Source organism: Heteronotia binoei, chromosome 5 (genome assembly GCF_032191835.1).
Source record: "Heteronotia binoei isolate CCM8104 ecotype False Entrance Well chromosome 5, APGP_CSIRO_Hbin_v1, whole genome shotgun sequence".
Classification (NCBI taxonomy): Eukaryota; Metazoa; Chordata; class Lepidosauria; order Squamata; family Gekkonidae; genus Heteronotia; species Heteronotia binoei.
Window position 1 is genome coordinate 29,725,295 of NC_083227.1, and position 23,539 is coordinate 29,748,833.

Below are 23,539 nucleotides of genomic sequence, written 5' to 3' on the forward strand. Positions count from 1 at the left end.
GGCCGTTAAGTAGGAAGCATGCTAGTCACATTGTTAATGCAACAATATAGAGACATATAAAATCACCTGATAGTGCTGATTAAGAGAAGATGATATTATTAAGCAACCGTGAACATCGCTAGCACCCTATAAATATATGTAGCTCTATGCTATAACATCATGTTGTGTTTGTAGATTTCTGCTATGAGAACTAACGCACATCTGCCGGACATCTGCATGAACAAGGAGCTGTACAGCAAGTTGCAAAGCCAGTAGAGGGGCAAATGAAAATACAGAAGTCATTGTTATGTAGGCATGCATGCACATTTTATTTGTGACCTCACTCACCTGTTCATGTGGTCCCAAATGCACCATTTTCTTCAGCAGCTTTAGCTCCATTGCAAGTGCCACCTCTGCAACAATGCCTGCCACTGTCGAACGTGCGAGACCAAACTGATTGCCAACCAAGCGGTAGTTGGTAGTGTTTGCAAACCACCACAATGCCACCGCGACACGTTCCTCCACTGATACTGCTGTGCGCATATCCGTGTCCGATCTTGTGAGTTGCTCACGAAGCTCGTCCACCAGCCACTGGAATGTAGCCCTGAGAGGTGTGATTGGAAAAAAGGTGTTGTCAGCAAATGAAGACTGGAGACCACACTCCTCCCCCTCTCAACCATCATGGGACAATTTCTGTGATGGCACATGGAGTTGACTATCCATAAAGAAGCTGCATTCAACAAGGAGGTTGCTTGGCAGAGAGGTGATAGGCAATGTTAAAAAGATCATGCTTTATCTTAATAAGAGAGCAGCTACCAGATTTCCCACTTTTACTTCTGATTTACGTGTTCTTGGGGTAGGGCAGGAATGCAATTTCCAGGCAGACCACTGTGCTGGAAATAAATGGCTAGATGATCATGCAAAGAGCAAAGAGCAATTTAAGAAAGGTATGTTCCATGGCCATGCCATAGTTGGGGTTGCCAAGTCCACCTGCCAACCACACAAGCATAATTGCACTCCAATGCCTTCCTTCAATAGGAGATAATGAAGCTTAGAGGCACATTTTGGGGGGGCTCAAAGAATGGGACGGCCTTGCCCAATCGTTTTGAAACTTGGGGAGTATTTTGGGGATAGGCACTACATGTTGTACTGAAAATCTGGTGCCTATATCTCAAAAAGCAGCCCCCCACATAGCCCCAGATACTTGGCAGCAAATTTGAAATAGCAGGTAGCCCCCCCCCCTTAGCCAAAGCATTGCACAAGGCGGCAGCACGCTTCCCTATTCATCCTTATACATATACCTTATACACCTACCTCGACATCCTGAAATTCAGAATCCAATGCTCGTCCTGCCAGACCCAGTTCACGAAGACCCTCCACCACTGCGAAGACCTAGGGAAAACCCACCACCGGCGGGCAGGCACCTCCTCCGCTATTCGAGTTATGCTGGAACAAGAGAAGGACCAACAAGAATGCAAATAGCGGCAGCGAGCTCTGTGAATGGCGATATAACGACGCATCAGAGCAGCACGCCGCCGCCGCCGCCTCATAACACTCCTGCTCAATCGGCGTCTCTTGGAAAGCAGCGCACAAAGCAGCATGGCAATGAGAGCCATGGCATTTGATACCGAGCACGCTAATGTGACAAGGGCATCAAGTTCCATTTCGATATATCGATATATCGATATATCGATATATCGATAGATCAGCGGGGGGAAACAAAAAAAAAGGTTTAAATAACCCGAAACCCCCCACTGCAAACGCGCAGCGGTGCGCCTGCGCAAATAGGGAAACACAAACACGCATGCGCCCAGACAGAAACCTAACAGGCATAACCGCGCCTGCGCTACTTTGGATTGACACCATTTTAAATTAGGCCAGCCAGCGCAAACACAAACGCGCATGCGTTTTAGAAACGAATCCAAACCTCCTGTCAGCCCCCAGCACTGCGCCTGCGCTAATGCGGATTGCCGCCATCTGAAAAAAGGTCCGGAGGGCGCTGTGTGATCGAGCCGGGGACGGGATCTACACGGCATGCCACCGGAACTCCATGCTGTCTGATCGGGAAACAGGATGCGGCGGATTATCTGACAGACGAAATACCGGCGCTTTAAAGATGGGTTGCAGCTGGATTTAATGTAAGTGTGACCGCACCCCAGTTGACCCGAAAAGAAAACAAAACCGCTGTTGCTTTCTCTGGGTGCTTGCACGTATCAAAAAGCAAAAATGCCTGGCCAATCAAGTTCTCTGTTTGTTCTCATCCCACCGCTGCCGCCAAGTGTGGCGGGACCGGCCCGATTCTGCCTTCAGGCCCGGTCCCGTCAGCTCCCTATGGAGTCGCCAACTCCTGGAGGGAGCTATTCCTCCTCCTGCCCCTTGGGCTCGCTGCCACCACCTGCTCAGTCCCGGGGTTCCGATTGAGAGGAACAGGACTCCCAATCCCCCTCTCCGTCTATGAGGCTAGGCCTCCAGGTCCTCTGCCACCCTGCACTTGGGTTTCACAGAGACCTCAGCGCTTCTTTGGGGCACCCCTGGAGGATTGGCACCTTATCCACCTGCATGCCTTCCCCCTTCCCCGGGGCCCCCTTTATAAAAACAGCGTGGTCTAAGCGGTCGGGGATCTATGTGGCACAGAGATGAACTGCCAGCATTTAAAACAGAAAAAACATTTATTTAAAAGAGAAAAATATAGGAAAAGAAAAACACCAAAACAAAAACAGTTGCCTTTAAAAAGTTAGCACAGCACAGCACCGCACAGCAAAGCACAGCAAACAGCATAACAAAATAAAGGTGGTTTTTAAACGCGTCATATTGTCCCTGGTCTATACTTGATCTGCCTAAGAGAATGACTTACTTTGTCTGCCTGCCTGGGGGCCCCCCCCCCCAGGCAGGAGCCTCCATTGCTCACCACATGCTTGCTCGAGCGCTGGCTGCAAACTGAGAAACTCTTCCTGCCTAGCACATGGCAAGAACAACAGCCCTTCCTGCCTCTCTAGGAGACTTTCCCCCTAGCGTTGTTGGTTTGGCTCTGGAAGGGAGGGGGGGAGTGAGGGGAAGGCTACAAAGCCTGCTGAATGGATTTACTGATCCCTGCCTTTTTGGATGAAGCACCAACACTCTCAGATGGCGTTTCTCCACACCATTGGTTGATGGCTCTATTCCTCCTCAGTGCTTAATATTCATATAGACAACTACCAGCCCATTATGGTGTATCAATTGTTTTTGTTGGACCTTATGTCAGCTTACATAGATCTTATTCCTGACCACAAGAGTGCCTTGGCCAGACTTTTACAAGTGGAATCAGCAGGGCTTTGTTATTGTTTTGAGCGGGAATGCCCAGGAACGCAGTTCCGGCCGTCTTGGCACCAGAGGGTGTGGCCTAATATGCAAATGAGTTCCTGCTGGGCTTTTTCTACAAAAAGGCCCTGTGTGAAACAATGGTGCTGTCAGGGGGTGTGGTCTAATATGCTAATTAGTTTCTGCTGGGCTTTTTCTCCCAAAAAAGTCCTGGGAAACTGTAAAGCTTTCTAAACACAGATGAGTGTCACCAATTGTTTCACATATGCCATGACCTCTGCATGTGTTCATAATGTTGAGTAAACCATCTTTGTTCTGAAATCATTTATATGCATCATACATAAGAACACAAGAGAAGCCATGTTGGATCAGGCCAATGGCCCATCCAGTCCAACACACTGCCCCAAACCCAGGGGCCATCAGGAGGTCCAAGCAGCAGAACACATTCTGCTAACGTGTTCGTAACGTTGAAGAGTAAACCAACTGTGTTTTGAAATTGTTAATATGCAAAAGATATAGGAAGATAAAAGAAGCCATGCTGGATCAGGCTAACATCCCATCCAGTCCAACACTCCCCCAAGCCCAAGGGCCATCTGGAGGTCTGCCAGGAGGCCCAGAAAGTGGGGGGGAGGGGGAAATGTCTGCTGGGTACTCCATTATTCCCTATGGAGACCGATTCCCACAGGGTATAATGGAGAATTCATCTGCGGGTATCTGGGGCTCTTGGGGGGGGCTGTTTTTCTGAGACAGAGGCAAAAACATTTTGGCATAGCATCCGGTGCCTCTCCTCAAAACAACCTCCAAGTTTCAAAAAGATTGGACCAGGGGGCCCAGTTCTATGAGCCCCAAAGGAAGGTGCTGCTTTCCCTCATTATTTCCAATGGAGGGAAGGCATTTAAAAAGTGTGTAGTCCCTTTAAATGATATGTCCAGCACTCCCCTTGGAATTCAATTATGCCTACCACACCCTTGTCCATGGTTCCACCCCCAAAGTCTCCTGGCTCCACCCCCAAAGTCCCCAGGTATTTCTTCAATTTGACTTGGCAACCCTAGTTGCCCCCCAAGGATAAAACTCAGTTCAGTAAAACTCAGGCCAACTTAACCTGCTTTTCTCAGATAAGAAGAAGAATATGAAGATATTGGATTTATATCCCGCCCTCCACTCCGAAGAGTCTCAGAGCGGCTCACAATCTCCTTTACCTTCCTCCCCCACAACAAACACCCTGTGAGGTGGGTGGGGCTGGAGAGGGCTCTCCCAGCAGCTGCCCTTTCAAGGACAACCTCTGCCAGAGCTATGGCTGACCCAAGGCCATTCCAGCAGGTGCAAGTGGAGGAGTGGGGAATCAAACCCGGTTCTCCCAGATAAGAGTCCACACACTTAACCACTACACCAAACTGGCTCTCCACCCATGTCACAACATAACCCATGTCACAACATCATGTCACATAACCCATGTCACAACCCATGTCACCCATGTCTCCACCCATGTCACATAACCCATGTCACAACATCAAATTGCTCTGGTGAATTGTCATAGTCCTGTTTTCTCCAGCTGTGCACCCATCCCCAGAGCCGCTAGAGAGTCCAGGATGCTCCCAAGCAGCTGACTCTCTCTCTTCCCCTGTACAATTATCAATATCATGGTGATTTAGCTCTTCTGTTGGTTAAAACTCAAGGGATTACTACAGAGATCACCTTTGTAAGCAATAATGTAAACATCAGAATCAAAAGCAAGATTTATTTATTGCACTTGTATTCCACCCTCCCCAAACTCCTTTCAAATGTGCCTGGAAAAGCCAGTGTATAAATACCTCCCAAGCAGTGAGGGTGATATCTGGGGAGAAGGGGCCACTATGCCGGTGTGAGCGAGGTTCATCAACACTGTCCCCTGAAGATGTGTAGCCATGGTTCTATCCACCTGATCACTATAGTCTCAGCCTTTCAGAAGGTGCTTTCTAATTAGCTCTGCAAGGGAGAGACTGTAGGAAGCAGGGCTAGGATGGTGCCGCTGCTGTTTCTGCTTCTTCTGCTTCTGCTGCCCCACGCAGCCTGTGAGGTGCTGAAGGCAAAATGCCCACTGAATCTGAAGAAAGATAACATAGGTGAATTGAACTATTACAGCCCCGGAGACCACATCATCGACGCACTCCTCTTGACAACCGGAGCGATGTTTTTCCCCTCTCATACCTGTTTTTCAAGTGCTCCCTATGTCTACCTGATCCCGTAAGAAATCACATGGTGGTGGTAGATTATAGCTGCATTTGTTCCAGTCCTCCCAAAATCCCAGGGACCATCCGTGTCTGGTAAATCACTCCCCTTGTATTGTCCCTGTCTTGCCTTTTGGGACAGATTGAGGTTATATACGGACACTAATTGAAGGCTCAGCCTACTATTTCAAAACACTGCATTTGGTGAATTTCACTTTTAGCTTCCTGACACTGGATGATTATTAGTGTGTGTGTGTGTGTCTTAAGTATGGGGACATGATCTTTGCTTGGTGACTAGACACAGAGAGGGCTTTCTCAGCTTCTTAGAGAACCAGTTTGGTGTAGTGGTGAAGTGCGTGGACTCTTATCTGAGAGAACCGGGTTTGATTCCCCACTCCTCCACTTGCAGCTGCTGGAATAGCCTTGGGTCAGCCATAGCTCTTGTAGGAGTTATCCTTGAAAAGGAAGCTGCTGTAAGAGCTCTTTCAGCCCCACCGACCTCACAGGGTGTCTGTTGTGGGGAGGGAAGGTAAGGGATATTGTGACTGCTCTGAGACTCTGAGATTCAGAGTACAAGGCAGGATATTCAGAGCATACGACAGATATAAATCCAATTTCTCCTCCTCCTCCCCTCCTCCTCCATCTTCTTCTTCTCCTCCGTCTTCTCCTCCTCCCCCTTCTTCTTCTTCTTCGTCTTCTCCTCATCCTCCTAAAATGCTAGGGGACTACTACCATCCCTCTCTGTCCCCTGCATCACAGCATATTGAGGCTGTCAAGTGTGTTTGGATGGTGGCTGCCCTACAGTGAGTGTAACTAATTCTGCAATGAAAACTAAGCACTCTATTACAATTCTATTTTAACGTGAAGGAAACTGCTGGTTCCATTTACTAACATGCCTGCTTTGGAAGACAGCTGAGAACAGATTATTGCAGGACAATTGAACAACTCTGAGTAGGCAGAGTTTTCAGCCCTGTGGAGTAGGCTATTGCCACATCAACAAATACAAGTGTAGAGCAAGCAGAGAAAGGCTTTCAGCAAAAATTGGAAAATTTGGTGAGTGTGTGTTTGTGCTGCATGCACTTTTCCTTCTATGTGTGTTGAGCATCACAACTCCTTGAGAACTGCTTCATAATAACAATTTTGCTGAACTTCAGACAGAGCCTAGCCACTGTTCAGATGAACAACTTAAAAACTATGGAGCTATGGAGAAGCAAATATAGTTTTTTCCCATCAAGCGTCTAAGACCAAAGGAAAGGATAAAGTATCTAAGGAAGTTCTGAGCATGCACTAATTCTGACCTCAAGTCTGTAGTCTGATTAATGTCATCCATGCAGATGGGAAAGCAAAACTTCTGATGAATGGAACCTGATATTTACACAGTAAGAATTTCATTTTTACAGGTGTCCATGATAATCAGGGCTAAAAACCGTGAATGTTCACAGTACAAGCCCATTATTGGCAAACTTTTCAGCTATCCCTGATTAATAGAATGGAAGTCTTTTTAAAAAAACCACATTACTTTGTTCACATATTTGTTTAGTGATATTTCAGCTGAGGAACACTTATCTACTGAAGACACCTTTGTGTGTTCCCAGGGCTAGTATCATCATACTGCAGAAGAAAACTGCAGATTTATACCCCGCCCTTCTCTCTGAATCAGAGACTCAGAGTGGCTTACAATCTCCTATATCTTCTCCCCTCACAAGAGACACCCTGTGAGGTGGGTGGGGCTGAGAGGTCTCTCACAGCAGCTGCCCTTTCAAAGATAACTCCTACAAAAGCTATGGGTGACCCAAGGCCATTCCAGCAACTGCAAGTGGAGGAGTGGGGAATCAAACCTGTTTCTCCCGAAAAGAGTCTGCACACTTCAGCACTACACCAAACTGGAGGTGCGATAGTTGCTGGGGCCCCTACAGAGTCTTGCCTCACATGCTTCCAGGGAAGGACTTACAGGTGGCATTCAAAGGTGGGAACCTCAGGCAGGCACAGCACTGATGTTGTTATCTGTACACACAACCCAGCACCTTTCAGGAAATTTTTTATTTATTTATTTATTTATTTATTTATTTATTTAAGATTTATATCCCGCCCTTCCCACAAGTGGCTCAGGGCGGCTTCCAATAGTAGATCCATCAAAATTACACATATAAAGGGATCCATATTTAAAACAGATAAAACAGATAAAACAGATAAAACCCTAGTTATTAATACACATAAATATTTCAGCTATATATAAAAGGAATCCAGCAAGTTACAGTAAAATTCTCAAGCTAAGTAAAGGCTAGCCGGAAGAGGGTCGTCTTACAGGCCCTGCGGAACTGAACAAGGTCCCGCAGGGCCCTCACCTCTTCCGGCAGCTGATTCCACCATGTAGGGGCCATAACAGAGAAAGCCCTTTCTCTGGTGGACTTCAACCGGGCTTCCTTCGGCCCAGGGATAGTAAGGAGATTTTGTGTTCCCGACCTCAGTACTCTCTGGGGAACGTGCGGGGAAAGACGGTCCTTCAGGTAGACAGGTCCCAAGCCATATAAGGCTTTAAAGGTGATAACCAGCACCTTGTACCGGACTCGGTATATTACTGGAAGCCAGTGCAGGGTCCGAAGACCCGGCTGAATGTGTTCCCGCTTTGGGAGACCTAATAACAGCCGGGCCGCAGCATTCTGCACCAGCTGCAATTTCCGAGTTCGGGACAGGGGCAGCCCCATGTAGAGGGCATTACAGTAGTCTAACCTCGAGGTGACCGTGGCGTGGATCACTGTTGCTAGGTCGTCGCGCTCCAAAAAGGGGGCCAACTGCCTTGCCCGCCTAAGATGAAAAAACGCGGACTTGGCAGCGGCTGCTATCTGAGCCTCCATCTTTAGGGAAGGCTCCAACAGCACCCCCAAGCTCCTGACCCTGTCCGCCGCTATCAGCGGCGCACCGTCAAAGGCTGGTAGGGGGATTCCCCCTTCCGGACCACGGCGACCCAAGCAAAGGACCTCTGTCTTCGCAGGATTAAGCTTCAGCCCGCTCAGTCTGAGCCATTCAGCCACGGCATATAGTGCCCGGTCTAGATTTTCCGGGACGCAGGTCGGCTGGCCATCCATCAATAGATAGAGCTGGGTGTCATCAGCATACTGATGACACCCTAGCCCGTACCTTCGGGCAATCTGGGCAAGAGGTCGCATATAGATGTTAAATAACATCGGGGAGAGAACCGCCCCTTGAGGCACACCGCAGTCAAGTGTGCACCTCCGGGACAGCTCCCCCCCAACTGCGACCCTTTGTCCCCGACCTTCAAGGAAAGAGGAAAGCCACTGTAAAGCCAACCCCTGAATCCCTGCGTCGGCGAGGCGACCCTTCAGTAGCCGGTGGTCGACCGTGTCGAACGCCGCCGACAGGTCCAACAACATCAGCACCGCCGAGCCGCCCCGATCCAGATGCCGTTGAAGGTCATCCATTAGGGCGACCAGCACCGTCTCCGTCCCATGTCCCGGGCGAAAGCCGGACTGAAATGGGTCAAGGATGGAAGCATCCTCCAGGAAAGTCTGCAGCTGCATCGCCACTGCCCTCTCGATAAGTTTGCCCAAAAAGGGCAAATTTGAGACCGGCCGATAGTTTGCCAATTGGGCCGGATCTAAAGATGGTTTCTTTAAGAGGGGACGGACCACGGCCTCTTTAAGTGGCGTTGGAAAGTGCCCTTCCCTCAGGGATCTATTTATGATATCCCGTATAGGATATCTAAGGTCACCCTGGCAAGATTTAATAAGCCAGGAAGGGCATGGGTCCAATTTACAGGTATGCTATACAGTCAGTGGAAACTCTCACCAATGAGCAGGAGAAGGGAAGTCACTTAGGCAACTGGGGGGCGGTGTGGCGGCAGGGCTGGAAGGAAGGCATAAGTTGAGGTGCTGGACAGTGTTCCCCCTAAACAGAGTTATTGTGAGCTAGCGCACAGATTTTTAGCCTACAGCTCACACATTTTTGTCTTAGCTCAGGAAAAATTGTCCCGGAGCACAATAATTTATGCAGCAGCTCACAACTTTAATGCCAGTAACTCACAACTTTAATACCACAAAGTAGATTTTTTGCTGACAAGACTGCAGCTTAGAGGAAACATTGGTCCTGGTGGTGGTCAGAAAGGGGGCTTATAGAATACTGTCTGCCCTGGGCCCCCTGAAATCTCAAACCACTCTGCTTGTACCCATCAAACTTCCCTTTAAAGCCACCTCTGCTTGTGGCTATTCACTACAGCGATGCACAGTGAACTTTACTCTTTGAGTAAAGAATAATTTCCTTTAGTTAGTCTTGAATCCACTGTACATGAACATCACAGACCTGGAAAGACCACTTAGAGTTAAAGACGAAATCTCAGAAGCTGTTTTCATGTCATGGAATATGATAATAGGATGCTTCTTTGTTTGTTGCAGGCTTGAATACTCAAAATTCTGGAACATTCTGTCCTTCATCTTCAGCGTTCATGAGATCAATCAGAATCCTAGGCTGTTGCCCAACATTACTCTGGGCTACAACATCTATGAAACCTTGTCCAGTGAAAGACTGATTTTTGATGCCATGGTTGATCTGATATCTGCTGAATGGAAGAACGTCCCCAACTACCACTGTGGAGGTCAGAATAATCCATTGGCTGTTCTTGAAGGAGGAACCTCTGACATCTCTACCCACATTTCCAACATATTGAGCGTCTACAAAATCCCACAGGTATGAATGAAAGAAAAAACGGAAACCAATTCTTTTTGCTGTTACTCCCAAAAAATCAAGAAAGGGTCAAGGGACATAAAAAAACCTGAGACTACAGACTGTAGTTTAACTAAACGCTAGTTTGAGAGACATTCTTGTCCCTGTGATGTACACAGGGCCGGCTCACCCACTAGGCAAACTAGGCAGTTGCCTAGGGTGCCGGGAGCCAGGGGGTGGGGAACTGGGCTCCCCCCCACCCAAGACAACTGCCTAATTTGCCTCCCTCCCCCCAGCACCGCCAGCTCCTTCTCGCCTGCTGCGTTCTCGCCCGCCCACCCAGAAGCTCGCCCTGCCGCCGCCCACCCACCCCTGAAGCTTGCCCTGCCACCACCCACCTGCTCCCACAGCTTGCCCAGCCCTGCGCTACCACTGCCAGCTCCCCCCCACCCCCGCTCGCCCTGCCGCTGCAGCCAGCTGCCCGCTGCCAGAAAACGCTCGCTGCGAGGTTGCCTGGCCATATCGGCTTCGAGAGGTCTGCGTGTGTTTTGAACAGACCTCTGGAGGAAGTTTCTTCCCCTCCTTTCTGGAAAGGAGCGGGAAAAACTTCCTCCAGAGGTCTGTTCAAAACAAGCGGGGGGTGGGTGGCGAGGGGAGGGGGGGCAGGCACAGGGCTACTCGTGAGTAGGTGGCAGGCACTGGGACTCAAGGGCGGGCGGAGCTGTTTTGCCTAGGGTGCTGGAAGGGCTCGGGGCGGGCCTGGATGTACATACATGTTTTGCAAACTGCCACTTCTGCTAAAACTGAGTTGGCAAGACTGTTTTAAAAACAGACAGACAAAATAGTCCCCTATGTTTATAATTACATGGAAATGTAAGCACTATGAACAGAAAACCCTCCTTTGACCCAGTTTCTAAGAAAAAGACTTCCCTATATTTTGTGACGCTTAGGGATATGATTTTGGTGACCAACCTCATACTTATTCCCTGCCCTTAATGACTCCCACCCAGAATCAAGAAGTCCTATTTTGGCTTCCATTCTTGGTAACACTAGTTAGAGAAATTGACTAGCCACTGTCTTGCCCTCAGTCTGCTTCTTTACACAGGTTTACAAAACATTTCATTATCTACAGATAGCGCCAGATCTTTCTGTATCCTAAGCCCACGAGGCATCCTATTAGCACAGCAATAATCATTAAGCAAAGCTGCATGTAAAGCAACCCTAGCCTTTTCCTTATAGGTGTTTAACAATTGTGACCAGTCAGCCTTGGTTAAGCTGGATTGATCCTTAAACAAAGTATCATTGTCTGTTAAAATACAACAACAACAACAACAACAACAACAAATTTTATTTGTATCCCGCCCTCCCCGCCGGAGCAGGCTCAGGGCGGCTAACAACATGGTTCAAAGTTAAATTATACAAGTAAATAAAACTACATTAAACATTATCAACATTTAATTAAAATCTGGTTAAGCTTTAAAATTAAATTAATTAATTTTTAAAAGTGCTAGTGCTATGTTTACTTTTTCTGATGGCGGTTTCCTTCGCAATTTCCATTTTCATCAGGGAAAGCCAGTCTGAAGAGGAAGGTCTTGCAGGCCTTGCGGAACTGTTCTAGGTCCCGCAGGGCCCGCATTTCCTCTGTTCTGTTCCTCTAAAGAAAAAGTAAATTTGTCTGTAAATTGTGTCATCCCCCAAAACTGTATTACTCAAATGGAAAAGGAGAGGGAACCCAGTGTAAATGACTCAACCAAACTCACAAAAGCCTGTGTTCACAAAAACGCCACACAAATGAATTGATATGCCATATTCAAAATGGCCTAATTAACAAGTACATACAAATGCTTTCAGATATTTTATATTGACACGGTCCTTGCTATAAAGGAATCTCCTTGCAGTAAAGTCCTTACAAACAAGCAATCTCTTTTCAATGCTCAATGTTATCGCTGCTTGAGTCAATATTCTTGAAGAATGATATGATGTATAGTAGCCTCGTCATATGATATAACTCCACACAACGTGATTTCCGGATATGAAGCACGTTTCAGTCTGTGGCCCTTCTGTTCTGTTCTTTACACAGAACAGCCATGGCTCACTAGCTTGCATGTGTGTTAAGGGCTGCCAAGGGCTTCTTCTGATTTACGACAACCCTGTGAATTAATGGCCTCTAATCTTGCAAATTGAGGACTGTGGCTTCCTTAACTGGGTCAATCTCTCCCGAGCTGGATCTTCCTCTTTTCCTCCTGTCTTCAATATTTCCGAACATTATTGTCTTTTCCAGTTGCTCTGGTCTTCTCAGAATGGGACTAAAGTCCAGTAGTCCCAATAGTTCAGGCTTGATTTGATCTAGAACACTCATTTGTCTTTTTGGCATGGTATCTGTAAATCTCTCCTCCAGTGCCACATTTGAAATGAATCAATTTTCTTCCTTTCTTCATTGTCCAACTTTCACACCCATAGGTAGTAGTGGGGAATACTGTGCTATAAATTATCTTAGTTATGTGCTATAAATTATCCGGACACTTAAGAAGAGATTGGATTTATATCCCACCCTCCACTCCGAATCTCAGAGTCTCAGAGTGGCTCACAATCTCCTTTATCTTCCTCCCCCACAACAGACACCCTGTGAGGTGGGTGGGGCTGAGAGGGCTCTCACAGCAGCTGCTCTTTCAAGGACAACCTCTGACAGAGCTATGGCTGACCCAAGGCCATTCCTGCAGCTGCAAGTGGAGGAGGCTCTGAGATTCAGAGTGGAGGGTGGGATATAAATCCAACATCTAAAGCCATATTGTTACTTGCAGGGGGTGGGGCGGGTAGGGAGCCTTTGCTTTTTCTACTTGCCCTGGCTTCTATGAAATGTTGTAAAAATATGCTAGGATTTTTTTTTGTTATTGTTGAGGATGGGGAGGCATAACACGAATCATACACCAGAGTCTCCTTTTCCTTAACAGATCAGTTATGGATCTGATAAGCAAATCAATGAGGAAAAAACTCAGCTACCAGTTTTCTACCTAATAAACCCCGAAGAGAAGGCTTATTTTCTGGGGGTTGTCAAACTGCTCCTGCATTTTAGATGGACATGGATTGGTTTGATTGTTCCGGACACCGACGATGGAATGGAGTTCTTGAGAACCATGAAAGTGTTGATGACTAGTAATGGTATCTGTGTTGTCTTCTCACACAACATCAAAGGAGAGACGGCAGTTTTCCTAAGCATGATGCTAGCAGTGGATGATATAATTTTCTCTCTGAGTCAGACAAAAGTTAATGTGCTGGTTTTGTATGGAGACTTTAACTTCCTGTTTTTTTTCATATACATTAAGAAAACAATTGATAACAACATGGATTCCATAGCGGGAAAAGTTTGGGTCACGGTGTCTTTGCAGGTCATCAGCGCGCATCATGATATGCACGGCTCTTTGTCCGTAATCCAGACACGAAAGAGGCAAACACATGACAACTCTGACACGCTTTTCAGTCGTATGAATCGGTTTGGGGAGGAAGCTTTTAATTGTTCGTATTCCAAATATGTGCGGTCTGCAAAAGGCCGGCAGAGATGTGCCGAGAAGGATAAACTGGAAGCTCCTACTCAAGATGTGCTTGAAAGAGTCCTATATGATGAAGGCCACAATATTTACATTGGTCTCCAGACTGTGGCTCATGCCTTGCATTCTGCATACACATCCAGGAAAGGTCCGCTGATGGTGGGAGGTGGAGAAAGACTGGAACTTCAAAGGGTGCAGTCCTGGCAGGTATTATATATAACACCATTGATCATTTCAATCTCTTTTCATTTTTAACTCGTTTGACTCATTTAGTGGTGGGATTTGTATGGCCCTGCGTGCTGGATAGCTCAGGTTAGCCTGATCTTGTAAAATCTTGGAAGCTAAGCAGGGTCAGCCCCCATTAGTATTTGGATGGGGAGGGAGGAAATCAAGGGTTGCTACACAGAGACAGGCAATCACAAGCCAACTCTGAATGTCACTTACTCTGAGAACCAGGGTTTTTTTGAAGCAGGAACTCCTTTGCATATTAGGCCATGCACCCCTGATGTAGCCCATCCCCCAAGAGCTTACCCTAGGGCCTTTACTAAGAGTCCAGTTGCTTACGTCAGGGGTGCGTGGCCTAATATGCAAAGGAGTTCCTGCTACAAAAAAAGCCTTGCTGAAAACCCTACAGCAGTGGCCCCCAACCTTTTTTGGCCCAGGGGCTGGCACCAGGGCCAGCTGGCCCACAGCGGCCCCAGAGCTGGTAGGGTGTGGACACCCAATTCAGCCTCCCCCCCCCTGTGGTGCCATTTCCTTCTCCCTCCTCTGCCCCGCCCCCTCGCAGCCTCACCGCCCTACCTATGCAGCCTTGCCATCCCCAGTTTTCAGTATTTTAATGCCGGGGAAGGGACTGTGAAGTGCCTTCCAGGCCAACCCCCCCCCCCCCCCCAGTCGATCCGCTGATCCAATTGGTGGGGGAAACCGCAGCATCATGGCTGTTTCAGCGAGTCGCTCGCAAACTGCTTCCGCAATTTTCCCTGTTGATTGGATCAGCTGATTGGCTGCGGGGGGGTGGGGGGAGAGGTCGGCCTGGAAGGCTCTTCACGGTCCCTTCTCTGGCATTAAAATGGTGAAAACGGGGGATGGCAAGGCTGGGGGGGGGCGGCTGCGCAGCCCGCTTGGTTGGGGACCCCTGTCCTACAGGATCACCATTCGCTTGGCCTGTGTCTCAATGGAAGTGGTAAGTTGGTCTCATACCAACCATGGATGATTTTGAATATGTTAATGAGCTGAAATTCTGCACATTTAGGAGTACCTTTATAAGGTCTAAGATGTAGGGTCTGAAGAACCCTACAGGCACAGGACCCAAAAGTTCCCAGGACCACTGTCTTTGGTGTATCCGTCATGTGATTTTGGGACTCTTCTCATCACCGGGTCTGTCTACTCTGGTGTCTCTCCTCAAAGCACCCTCCAAGTTTTAAAAAGATGGACCAGGGGGTCCAATTCTATGAGTCCCCCCCCCCCAATTCTATGAGTCGCTAGCCTTCATTATTTCTGATGGAGAGAAGGCATTTTAAAGGCGTGCGGTCCCTTTAAATATGATGGCCAGAACTCCCTTTGTAGTTCAATTATGCTTGTCACAACCTTGTTCTTGGCTCCACCCCCATGTCTCCTGGCTCCACCTTCAAAGTCTCCTGGCTACACCTCCAAAGCCCCCAGATATTTTTTGAATTGGACCTGGCAACCCAAGCTGAGAATAACTTTCACTTCTCAGGAAATAAGGAGATGTGTTCCCTTTGAACTGCTATGTGAAAAAGGTCTTGGTGGGGGGGAGTCCAAGCTTCTCCAAATTACTTATTGATGTCTAAAATTCTTACTTTCACCCAGGGCTTTTTTTGATCAGGAACGCACAGGAACGCAGTTCTAACTGGCTTGGTGTCGGAGTGTGGCCTAATATTCATATGAGTTCCTGCCGGGCTTTTTCTACCAGAAAAGTCCTACTTTCACCTCTGGCAAGGCCTCCATAAGGGAAAGGCCTGAACTTGTAACATATCAACAAAGCTTCGCCTGTGTTTGCATAGCGGAAATCTATCTGAGTGTTACTTGGTAAAGCCTTGCAATACCCCACTTTATTCCCTAGTTGAGACTCAAAGTGGATTTTAGAGTGCTATTCTAACCTCCACCATTCTCTCACAAAAATGGGGCTTCTGAGATAGGCCTGACCAAGACTTTGTGATGGGCTCAAGGTCACTCAGTGATCTTCTGTGGCAGATGTGGGGAACTGAACCTAGGTTCCAGTTTGCTGTTCTAGCCACACCACCCACTGGCTCTTAGAAACAGTGTCATTTCTATTTCCCAGTTTTTTGTGTGTTCTCTGTCATTATCCCAGCTTTATCCTTTCCTGAGGAGCCTCCAGTTTTACAATACTTCTGTGGAGGAGAATAGGGATCCATCAGCAATCCTTGACATCGTGAACTGGGTGGTGTTTCCCAATAAATCCTGTGGTGGAGTGAAAGTCGGCAGCATAGAGAGAAAAACATTCACATCCAGGAAGTTCTCCATCGATCAGGATGCCATTGTGTGGCCCCGGGGGTATAATCAGGTGGGCTAATCCATCCTATAAATGTCATGAACTCTACACCAAACTGGCACTACACCAAACTGGCAGCAGCCTGCAGCAGGGGAGGGAGGGAGAGACACGCACATGAGATTTTTATGCCACCAGAAATGCCAACCTCCTAGGGCTGCCAAGTCCAATTCAAGAAATATCTGGGGACTTTGGGGGCGGAGCCAGGAGCAAGAGTGTGACAAGCATAACTGAACTTCAAGGGAGTTCTGGCCATCACATTTAAAGGGACCACACATCTTTTAAATCCCTTCCCTCCATAGGAAATAATGAAGGATAGGGGCACCTTCTTTTGGGGCTCATAAAATTGGACCCCCTGGTCCAATCTTTTTGAAACTTGGGGGGTATTTTGGAGAGAGGTACTGGATGCTATGCTGCAAATCTGGTGCCTCAAACTAAAAAAACAGGCCCCCCAGAGCCCCAGATACCTGCGGATCAATTCTCCATTATTTCCTATGAGAATAAGTCTCCATAGAGAATAAGAGTTCCCTCCCCTCCCCCCACCCCATTTTCTCTCTCTCACTCACACACACGCTTAACTGTCTCTGGTGCAAGTGGGCAGCCGTGTTGGTCTGAAGCAGTAGAACAAAGCAGGAGTCTCTGGTGCCTCCACAACGAGGCCTGGAAAGTACAGGGGCTACGCTGCTCTTTTACACACACACTCACTTGTCCGAAAGGAAAGCAAAACAAACAGAGGAGCTGTACTCTCACGAGGTCTGCTGTTGCTAACCCTTCCCCATGAAGTACTTCCTGATCCAATTTAAAGGCACACACACATTTTAAAACCGGACCTGTTTGCAGGTCCTGCCCAAAAACTAGAGGTACAGGGTGTCTGTGGGGGAGAAGCTTCCCCCGTCGGCCAGCTGCCCTCTCCAGTCATCTACACTTTTCCTGCAGCAAGCTGGGTCCTCATTTTACCGACCTCAGAAGGATGGAAGGCTGAGACAACCTTGAGCTGGCAACCTGAACCAGCTTTTGCTGGGATCGAACTAAGGTTGTGACCAGAGGGCTCTGACTGCAGTACTGCAGCTTTACCACTCTTGCAAATCCTGCTGTAAATTCAAAATGGAAAATTTTAGAGCTATAGTTGCTTTTTAGTACTATAACACTTCTTGTAGCCTATGTTACAGCTAAGGTTATCTAAAACCATTATATTTTGCACACTTCATTAACATTTAATCTGCTTGTGTCACAATATTTGGATAAAGCAGAAGCTTCTATGAGCTCCAGAGGTTACTAGTTAGTCTTTGGCATTATACTCCAGCATGTATAAGTTGGACTTATGTTAGAAGGGCACAGAAATGGTTATTGCAATGATATAAAACTGTATTGCATATCATTCTAAACTCCTGGGGAAATAATAAAAAAGAAATCTAACTAAAGAAATATTAAATGTATAAGACTAGAGATCATGTTGAGTCCATTACAAGACAGAGATACATGGCCACAGACGATACTACTGTTGGGAAATTTTTCCTTTTTATTTTCTTTTATTTCATAGACACTTTTTCTTACCACCGTTTCCCAAAACAAATTGATTCTCCCAGCAACTAATACACGAGACGCAGACTCGCTGTTCCATAAAGAAGTGATAACACTTTATTCTTTTAGGTACCCAAGCTATTTATAGAAAAAGGCAAAACAATTTCCAGTTTTAGATAACAAAACTTACACACTACACTTTATTAGTTAGAGACTCAGACTTTTTTGTACCTTCTAGATTCTAAGACTGCTAAGCATTTCAGAGGCTAAGTTTCAAAGGCTCTCAAAATTTCTCTAAGTGCTCTCAACTCATATTTATTTGAGATCGCTAAAAGAAATTGGTCGGCCTCCCCAGAGTAGCATTAGCTCTCTAAAAGAGGCAGCAAGCTATGGCAAAAACCTTAAGGCTTATATAGAATCTGGCTATGAGAACGGGATGGTGGCTCAGTGGTAGAGTATCTCCTTAGTAAGCAGAAGGTCCCAGGTCCAATCCCCGGCATCTTCAACTAAAAATGGTCCAGGCAAGTAGGCGTGAAAAACCTCAGCTTGATGATGATGATGATATTGGATTAATATCCCGCTCTCCACTCCGAAGAGTCTCAGAGCGGCTCACAATCTCCTTTCCCTTCCTCCCCCACAACAGACACACTGTGAGGTGGGTGGGGCTGGATAGGGCTCTCACAGCAGCTGCCCTTTCAAGGACAACCTCTGCCAGAGCTATGGCTGACCCAAGGTCATTCCAGCAGGTGCAAGTGGAGGAGTGGGGAATCAAACCCGGTTCTCCCAGATAAGAGTCCGCACACTTAACCACTACACCAAACTGGCTCTCCAACTTGAGACTCTGGAGAGCCGCTGCCAGTTTAAGTAGGCAATACTGACTTTGATGGACCGAGGGTCTGATTCAGTATAAGGCAGCTTCATATGTTCTCTTTTCATATACTTATCTCATATAAGGATTTTGCCTATTAATCTTATGTTGACATCTTTCTCAGCACCTGCTAGAGCAGATGGGAATCCCATGTTGGCTAATGTCCATCTCTCTTTGATATCAAGCTGGACTCAGATAATGTCCAGTAAGAAATTTTACTATCTAAAATTTCTCATCTCTTAGCTAACCAAAACATCTTTCTTACCAATAATTGCTCCTTTCCCATCTTTCCCATTAGATAAACCCTTCTCACCTAAAGGACTCTTCAAGCAGCTAAATCCTGCAAAGCTTATAGGCAATAAGTGATTTTAAGTGCTTCAAACAGTGTATGAGTGATTTTTTCCCCCTCAAGGGTTGTTTTCATCAACTTAGAATTTTTCCACCACAACTATGACTGACCTTTTTTTTCTTGACTGCCCCTTGGCTTTGTGACTAGACCCTGCCCCAGTCCAGGTGTACCGAGAACTGTCAGTCAGGATCCGTGAAGCTGATTGTGAAAGAAAAGCCAGTTTGCTGCTACACTTGTGCTCCGTGTAAGGAAGGAACCATCTCCGTTCAGGAAGGTAGGATGATCCACAGGAGAAAGAGTCCAGGGAAAGAGTCCAGGATTTCATTCAGGTGCTGAGATTGGTTTCACCATTTTTGGAATTTTCTTGATTTGTACAAATAAATCTCCTTAACAACGAGAGTTGAAGAGTATTACCTCAGGGAATGGGTAGTAGGAGGCAAAAGCAGTTAGCATGGGTAGGGGGTGGGGTTTCCACTCTGTGTGCCCCTTTAATGCTTAAATTAAACTTCATCCCCCATATGAACAAATTTGACTGTAAATATTTTTCCTTCAGCTTCTGGCTAGGGTTGCCAGACCCCCCCTGGTGGTTAGCCAATGGGGGATGTACCTGTAGAAAGAGGAAGACCCAGGCCAAGCTTCCAGTGTTGCATAGGAAGTGACATCATCACATCAGTGACATCCAGGCAATGCCCTATTATTCCATCAAAAACTCCATAGGAGAAACATTATTTACCATGGAGTTTTTGCCCAAATTCCAGAGCATTGCAACGTGATGATGTCACTTCCTCTGCAAATGCAGCAGTGTAGCTCAGGCTTTTCTCTTTCTCCAGATAAGTTCTGCCCCATCAATCGCTGGTGAATTTCTAGTTTCTGATTCTGATTGACATTGACATTCTAAGAAATTAAACCAGAGGTATCAAACATGTGGCCCAGGGGTCAAATCAGGCCCTCAGAGGGCTCCTATCAAATTGGCTGTCATCTGCTTCTTTTTAAGAACTTAAGAGAAGCCATGTTGGATCAGGCTAATGGCCCATCCAGTCCAACACTCTGTGTCACACAGTGGCCAAAATACACACACACACACACACACACACACACTGTGGCTAATAGCCACTGATGGACCTCTGCTCCATATTTTTATCCAATCCCCTCTTGAAGCTGGCTATGCTTGCAGCCGCCACCACCTCCTGTGGCAGTGAATTCCACATGTTAATCACCCTTTGGGTGAAGAAGTACTTCCTTTTATCCGTTTTAACCTGACTGCTCAGCAATTTCATTGAATGCCCACGAGTTCTTGTATTGTGAGAAAGGGAGAAAAGTAATTCTTTCTCTACTTTCTCCGTCCTATGCATAATCTTGTAAACCTCTATAATGTCACCCTGCAGTCGATGTTTCTCTAAGCTAAAGAGCCCCAAGCATTTTAGCCTTTCTTCATAGGGAAAGTGTTCCAAACCTTTAATCATTCTAGTTGCCCTTTTCTGGACTTTTTCCAATGCGATAATATCCTTTTCAAGGTACGGTGACCAGAATTGCACACAGTACTCCAAATGAGACCTCACCATCGATTTATACAGGGGCATTATGATACTGGCTGATTTGTTTTCAATTCCCTTCCTAATAATTCCCAGCATGGTGTTGGCCTTTTTTTATTGCAACCGCACACTGTCTTTACATTTTCAGTGAGTTATCTACCATGACCCCAAGATCTCTCTCTTGGTCAGTCTCTGCCAGTTCACAACCCATCAACTTGTATTTGTAGCTGGGATTCTTGGCCCCAATGTGCATTACTTTGCACTTGGCCAGTGTGCATTACTTTTGCACTTTTCCCTCTCTCTTGCTTCCTTCTGCATCACAGCTTGCTTTTCAAGGCTTGTTCAATCACACAGGAGCTACAAAGCAAAAACTCTATTTTCTCCTTTGGCTGTGGCTTCTCCCTTGGGGAGGAAGGGGGAAGGGAGAGCTTGCTATGTTGTGCTCTCTAAATTGCAAAGCAGAGCTACTGAGTCAAGTCTCTTCTTTCTATTGGCTGAGGGTCCTCCCCTTCCTGGATCATGGGGAAGGGAAGGAAGAGCCAGAGCTTCCTTTGCCCAGTTCCCTGGATCCCATGGGAGAGATACAAAAAAAGTACCTTTAAGATCAATGAGTGCTAATATTTTTGTAGCAGGAACTGCTTTGCATATTGCGCCACACACCCCTGATGTAGCCAATCCTCATGGAGCTTATAGTAGGCCCTGTACTAAGAGCCCTGTAAGCTCTTGGAGGATTGGCTACATCAGGGGTGTGTGGCCTAATATGCAAAGGAGTTCCTGCTACAAAAAAAGCCTTGCATGTTTTATTTTACAGTTTTTTTAAAAAAACTTTGTGTTTGCCTGTGTCCTTTATAAAGTTTATATCTCTGCAACCTATTCTTTAATAGGGACACATCCAGCCCAGCCTGACATGGTTTGGCCCAACAAGGGTCATTTGTGTCAGATCTGGCCCTCATAACAAATGAGTTCAACACCCTTGACTTAGCCAGATGGCTTTCCTGGTTCCAGAACAAGACCTTCTCTTTTTATGGATGATGTCCAGGACTGAACCTGATATTTCCTGCAATACACAACATGTCCTCTAGCTTTGAATTCTCCATCCCTCATTGCATATTACCAGTTCAGGGTTCCCATCTTAGTCTTCAATGGTTTTTCTCTTATGTCTGGGGGTTAGAACTTGTGTATCTTTTAGGAAAGACAGTAGAACAGATTATTGTGGATGAAAGGTTGCTTCTAGTTGTACTAGACTCACTTTTGACCTTTCCAGATGCAGACCGCTGCGACAAATGTCCAGAAGATCAGTATCCAAACAAGGACCGGACTCAATGTGTCCCCAAAATTATAACTTTCCTGTCCTATCAAGAACCTTTGGGATTCAGTTTAGTTTTCTTTGCCCTGCTGTTGGCCATAATGACAAGTTTTATGCTGGGAATCTTCATCAAATACCTGGATACTCCAATAGTCAAAGCCAACAACCGGGACCTCACCTACATTCTCCTCGTCTCCCTCCTGCTTTCCTTTCTGTCCTCCCTTTTATTCATTGGGCAGCCAAGGAAGGTGACCTGCCTTCTCCGACAAACCACCTTCAGCATCATCTTCTCAGTTGCTGTCTCTTCTGTGTTGGCCAAAACCATCACTGTGGTGGTGGCCTTCATGGCGACTAAGCCGGGAAACAGGATGAGGAAATGGCTGGGAAGGAGCTTGGCAAACTCCATTGTTCTTTCTTGTTCTGTTGTACAAGTTGGCCTGTGCGTCATCTGGCTTGGGATCTCTCCCCCCTTCCCAGACTCTGACATGCACTCCCAGCCTGGTCAGATCACCCTGCAATGCAACGAAGGGTCTCTGGCCATGTTTTATGGTGTCCTGGGCTACATGGGCTTCCTGGCAGCCATCTCCTTTGTGGTGGCTTTCCTGGCCAGGAAGCTTCCAGGGGCCTTCAATGAAGCCAAGCTGATCACCTTCAGCATGCTGGTCTTTTGCAGCGTATGGGTGTCCTTTGTGCCCACATACCTGAGCACAAAGGGGAAATACATGGTAGCCGTGCAGATCTTCTCCATCTTGGCTTCCAGTGCTGGATTACTGGGCTGCATCTTCTTCCTCAAATGCTACATTATTGTAGTGAGACCTGATCTGAATACCAAGGAGCATCTAATGATGAAATCTGAGGGTGGCATCTGACTTTTCGTAGAACTTCAACATTATTTTTTTTCTCCACTGCGTCCTGCATAGCAGTTATGAAGCCCATGTACTTGACAGCAAAACCGTGAACAACAGATGCTGATATAACAAATCACTTTTATAGAGTCATAGAGTTGGAAGGGACCTCCAGGGTCATCTAGTCCAACTCCCTGCACAATGCAGGAAACTCACAAACACCACCCCTAAATTCACAGGATCTTCATTGCTGTCAGATGGCCATTTAGCCTCTGTTTAAAAACCTCCAAGGAAGGAGAGCCCACCACCTCCTAAGGAAGCCTGTTCCACTGAGGAATCGCTCTGTAATGTTGAGCCAGAAACTCTTTTGATTTAATCTCAACCTATTGGTTCTGATCCTACCTTCTGGGGCCACAGAAAACAATTCCACACCATCCTCTATATGACAGCCCTTCAAGTACTTGAAGATGGTGCTCATTTTCTTTTCCCTTTCATCACAAAAGAAACTGGCCAAGGATGCAAATGCAGAATGGCACTAATATCACAGATTGTATGTATCTGGTATCATCTAGAACGAATTGTTGGATATTTTCCCCAGCAAGTAACATGCAGCTGTTGTAACTTTGTACCTTTTATTCTGAATGCACTTTCCAATAAAATAACTTTTCAGCACCCACACCTGCATTTACGATTAGGTTGGAAGGGAGAATGAGCTTGCTTTGGACAATGAGCTCATGTTTTCCCCTTTCAAACCCTTGCTCTCCTGCCTACTGTACTTCCTGTCTTTAAAGGCCAGCTTCCTAGTGGAAGTAATATCTGCAAGGAAGATTGATCCAAATGGGCAGCCTTGTTAGTCAGAAGCATTAGGACAAATTTTGAGTCC

General features: G+C 46.7%; 2 protein-coding genes across 2 annotated transcripts in view; one reads left to right on the forward strand and one right to left on the reverse strand.

Annotated features, from left to right (window-relative positions):
- LOC132571225 (zinc finger protein 709-like) overlaps nucleotides 1–23,539 on the reverse strand; it is a 1,224,940-nt gene that overhangs the window by 797,268 nt on the left and 404,133 nt on the right. The window lies entirely within an intron of this gene.
- On the forward strand, nucleotides 1,882–22,680 carry LOC132570994 (vomeronasal type-2 receptor 26-like). Its single transcript, XM_060237630.1, has 7 exons — nucleotides 1,882–1,966; nucleotides 5,325–5,499; nucleotides 9,893–10,184; nucleotides 13,112–13,912; nucleotides 16,038–16,250; nucleotides 19,121–19,247; nucleotides 21,695–22,680. The coding sequence occupies exons 1-7, from the start codon at nucleotides 1,882–1,884 to the stop codon at nucleotides 22,678–22,680; spliced, it is 2,679 nt and encodes an 892-aa protein (XP_060093613.1).

What these genes read in the sequence shown, in the direction of transcription:
- LOC132570994 (XM_060237630.1), top strand. Translation starts at nt 1,882, where the DNA reads ATGCGTTTTAGAAACGAATCCAAACCTCCTGTCAGCCCCCAGCACTGC. An exon ending in GCGTCTACAAAATCCCACAG is followed by an intron (nt 10,185 to 13,111) that starts GTATGAATGAAA and finishes TTTCCTTAACAG; the next exon opens with ATCAGTTATGGATCTGATAA. An exon ending in GGCCCCGGGGGTATAATCAG is followed by an intron (nt 16,251 to 19,120) that starts GTGGGCTAATCC and finishes CTTTGTGACTAG; the next exon opens with ACCCTGCCCCAGTCCAGGTG.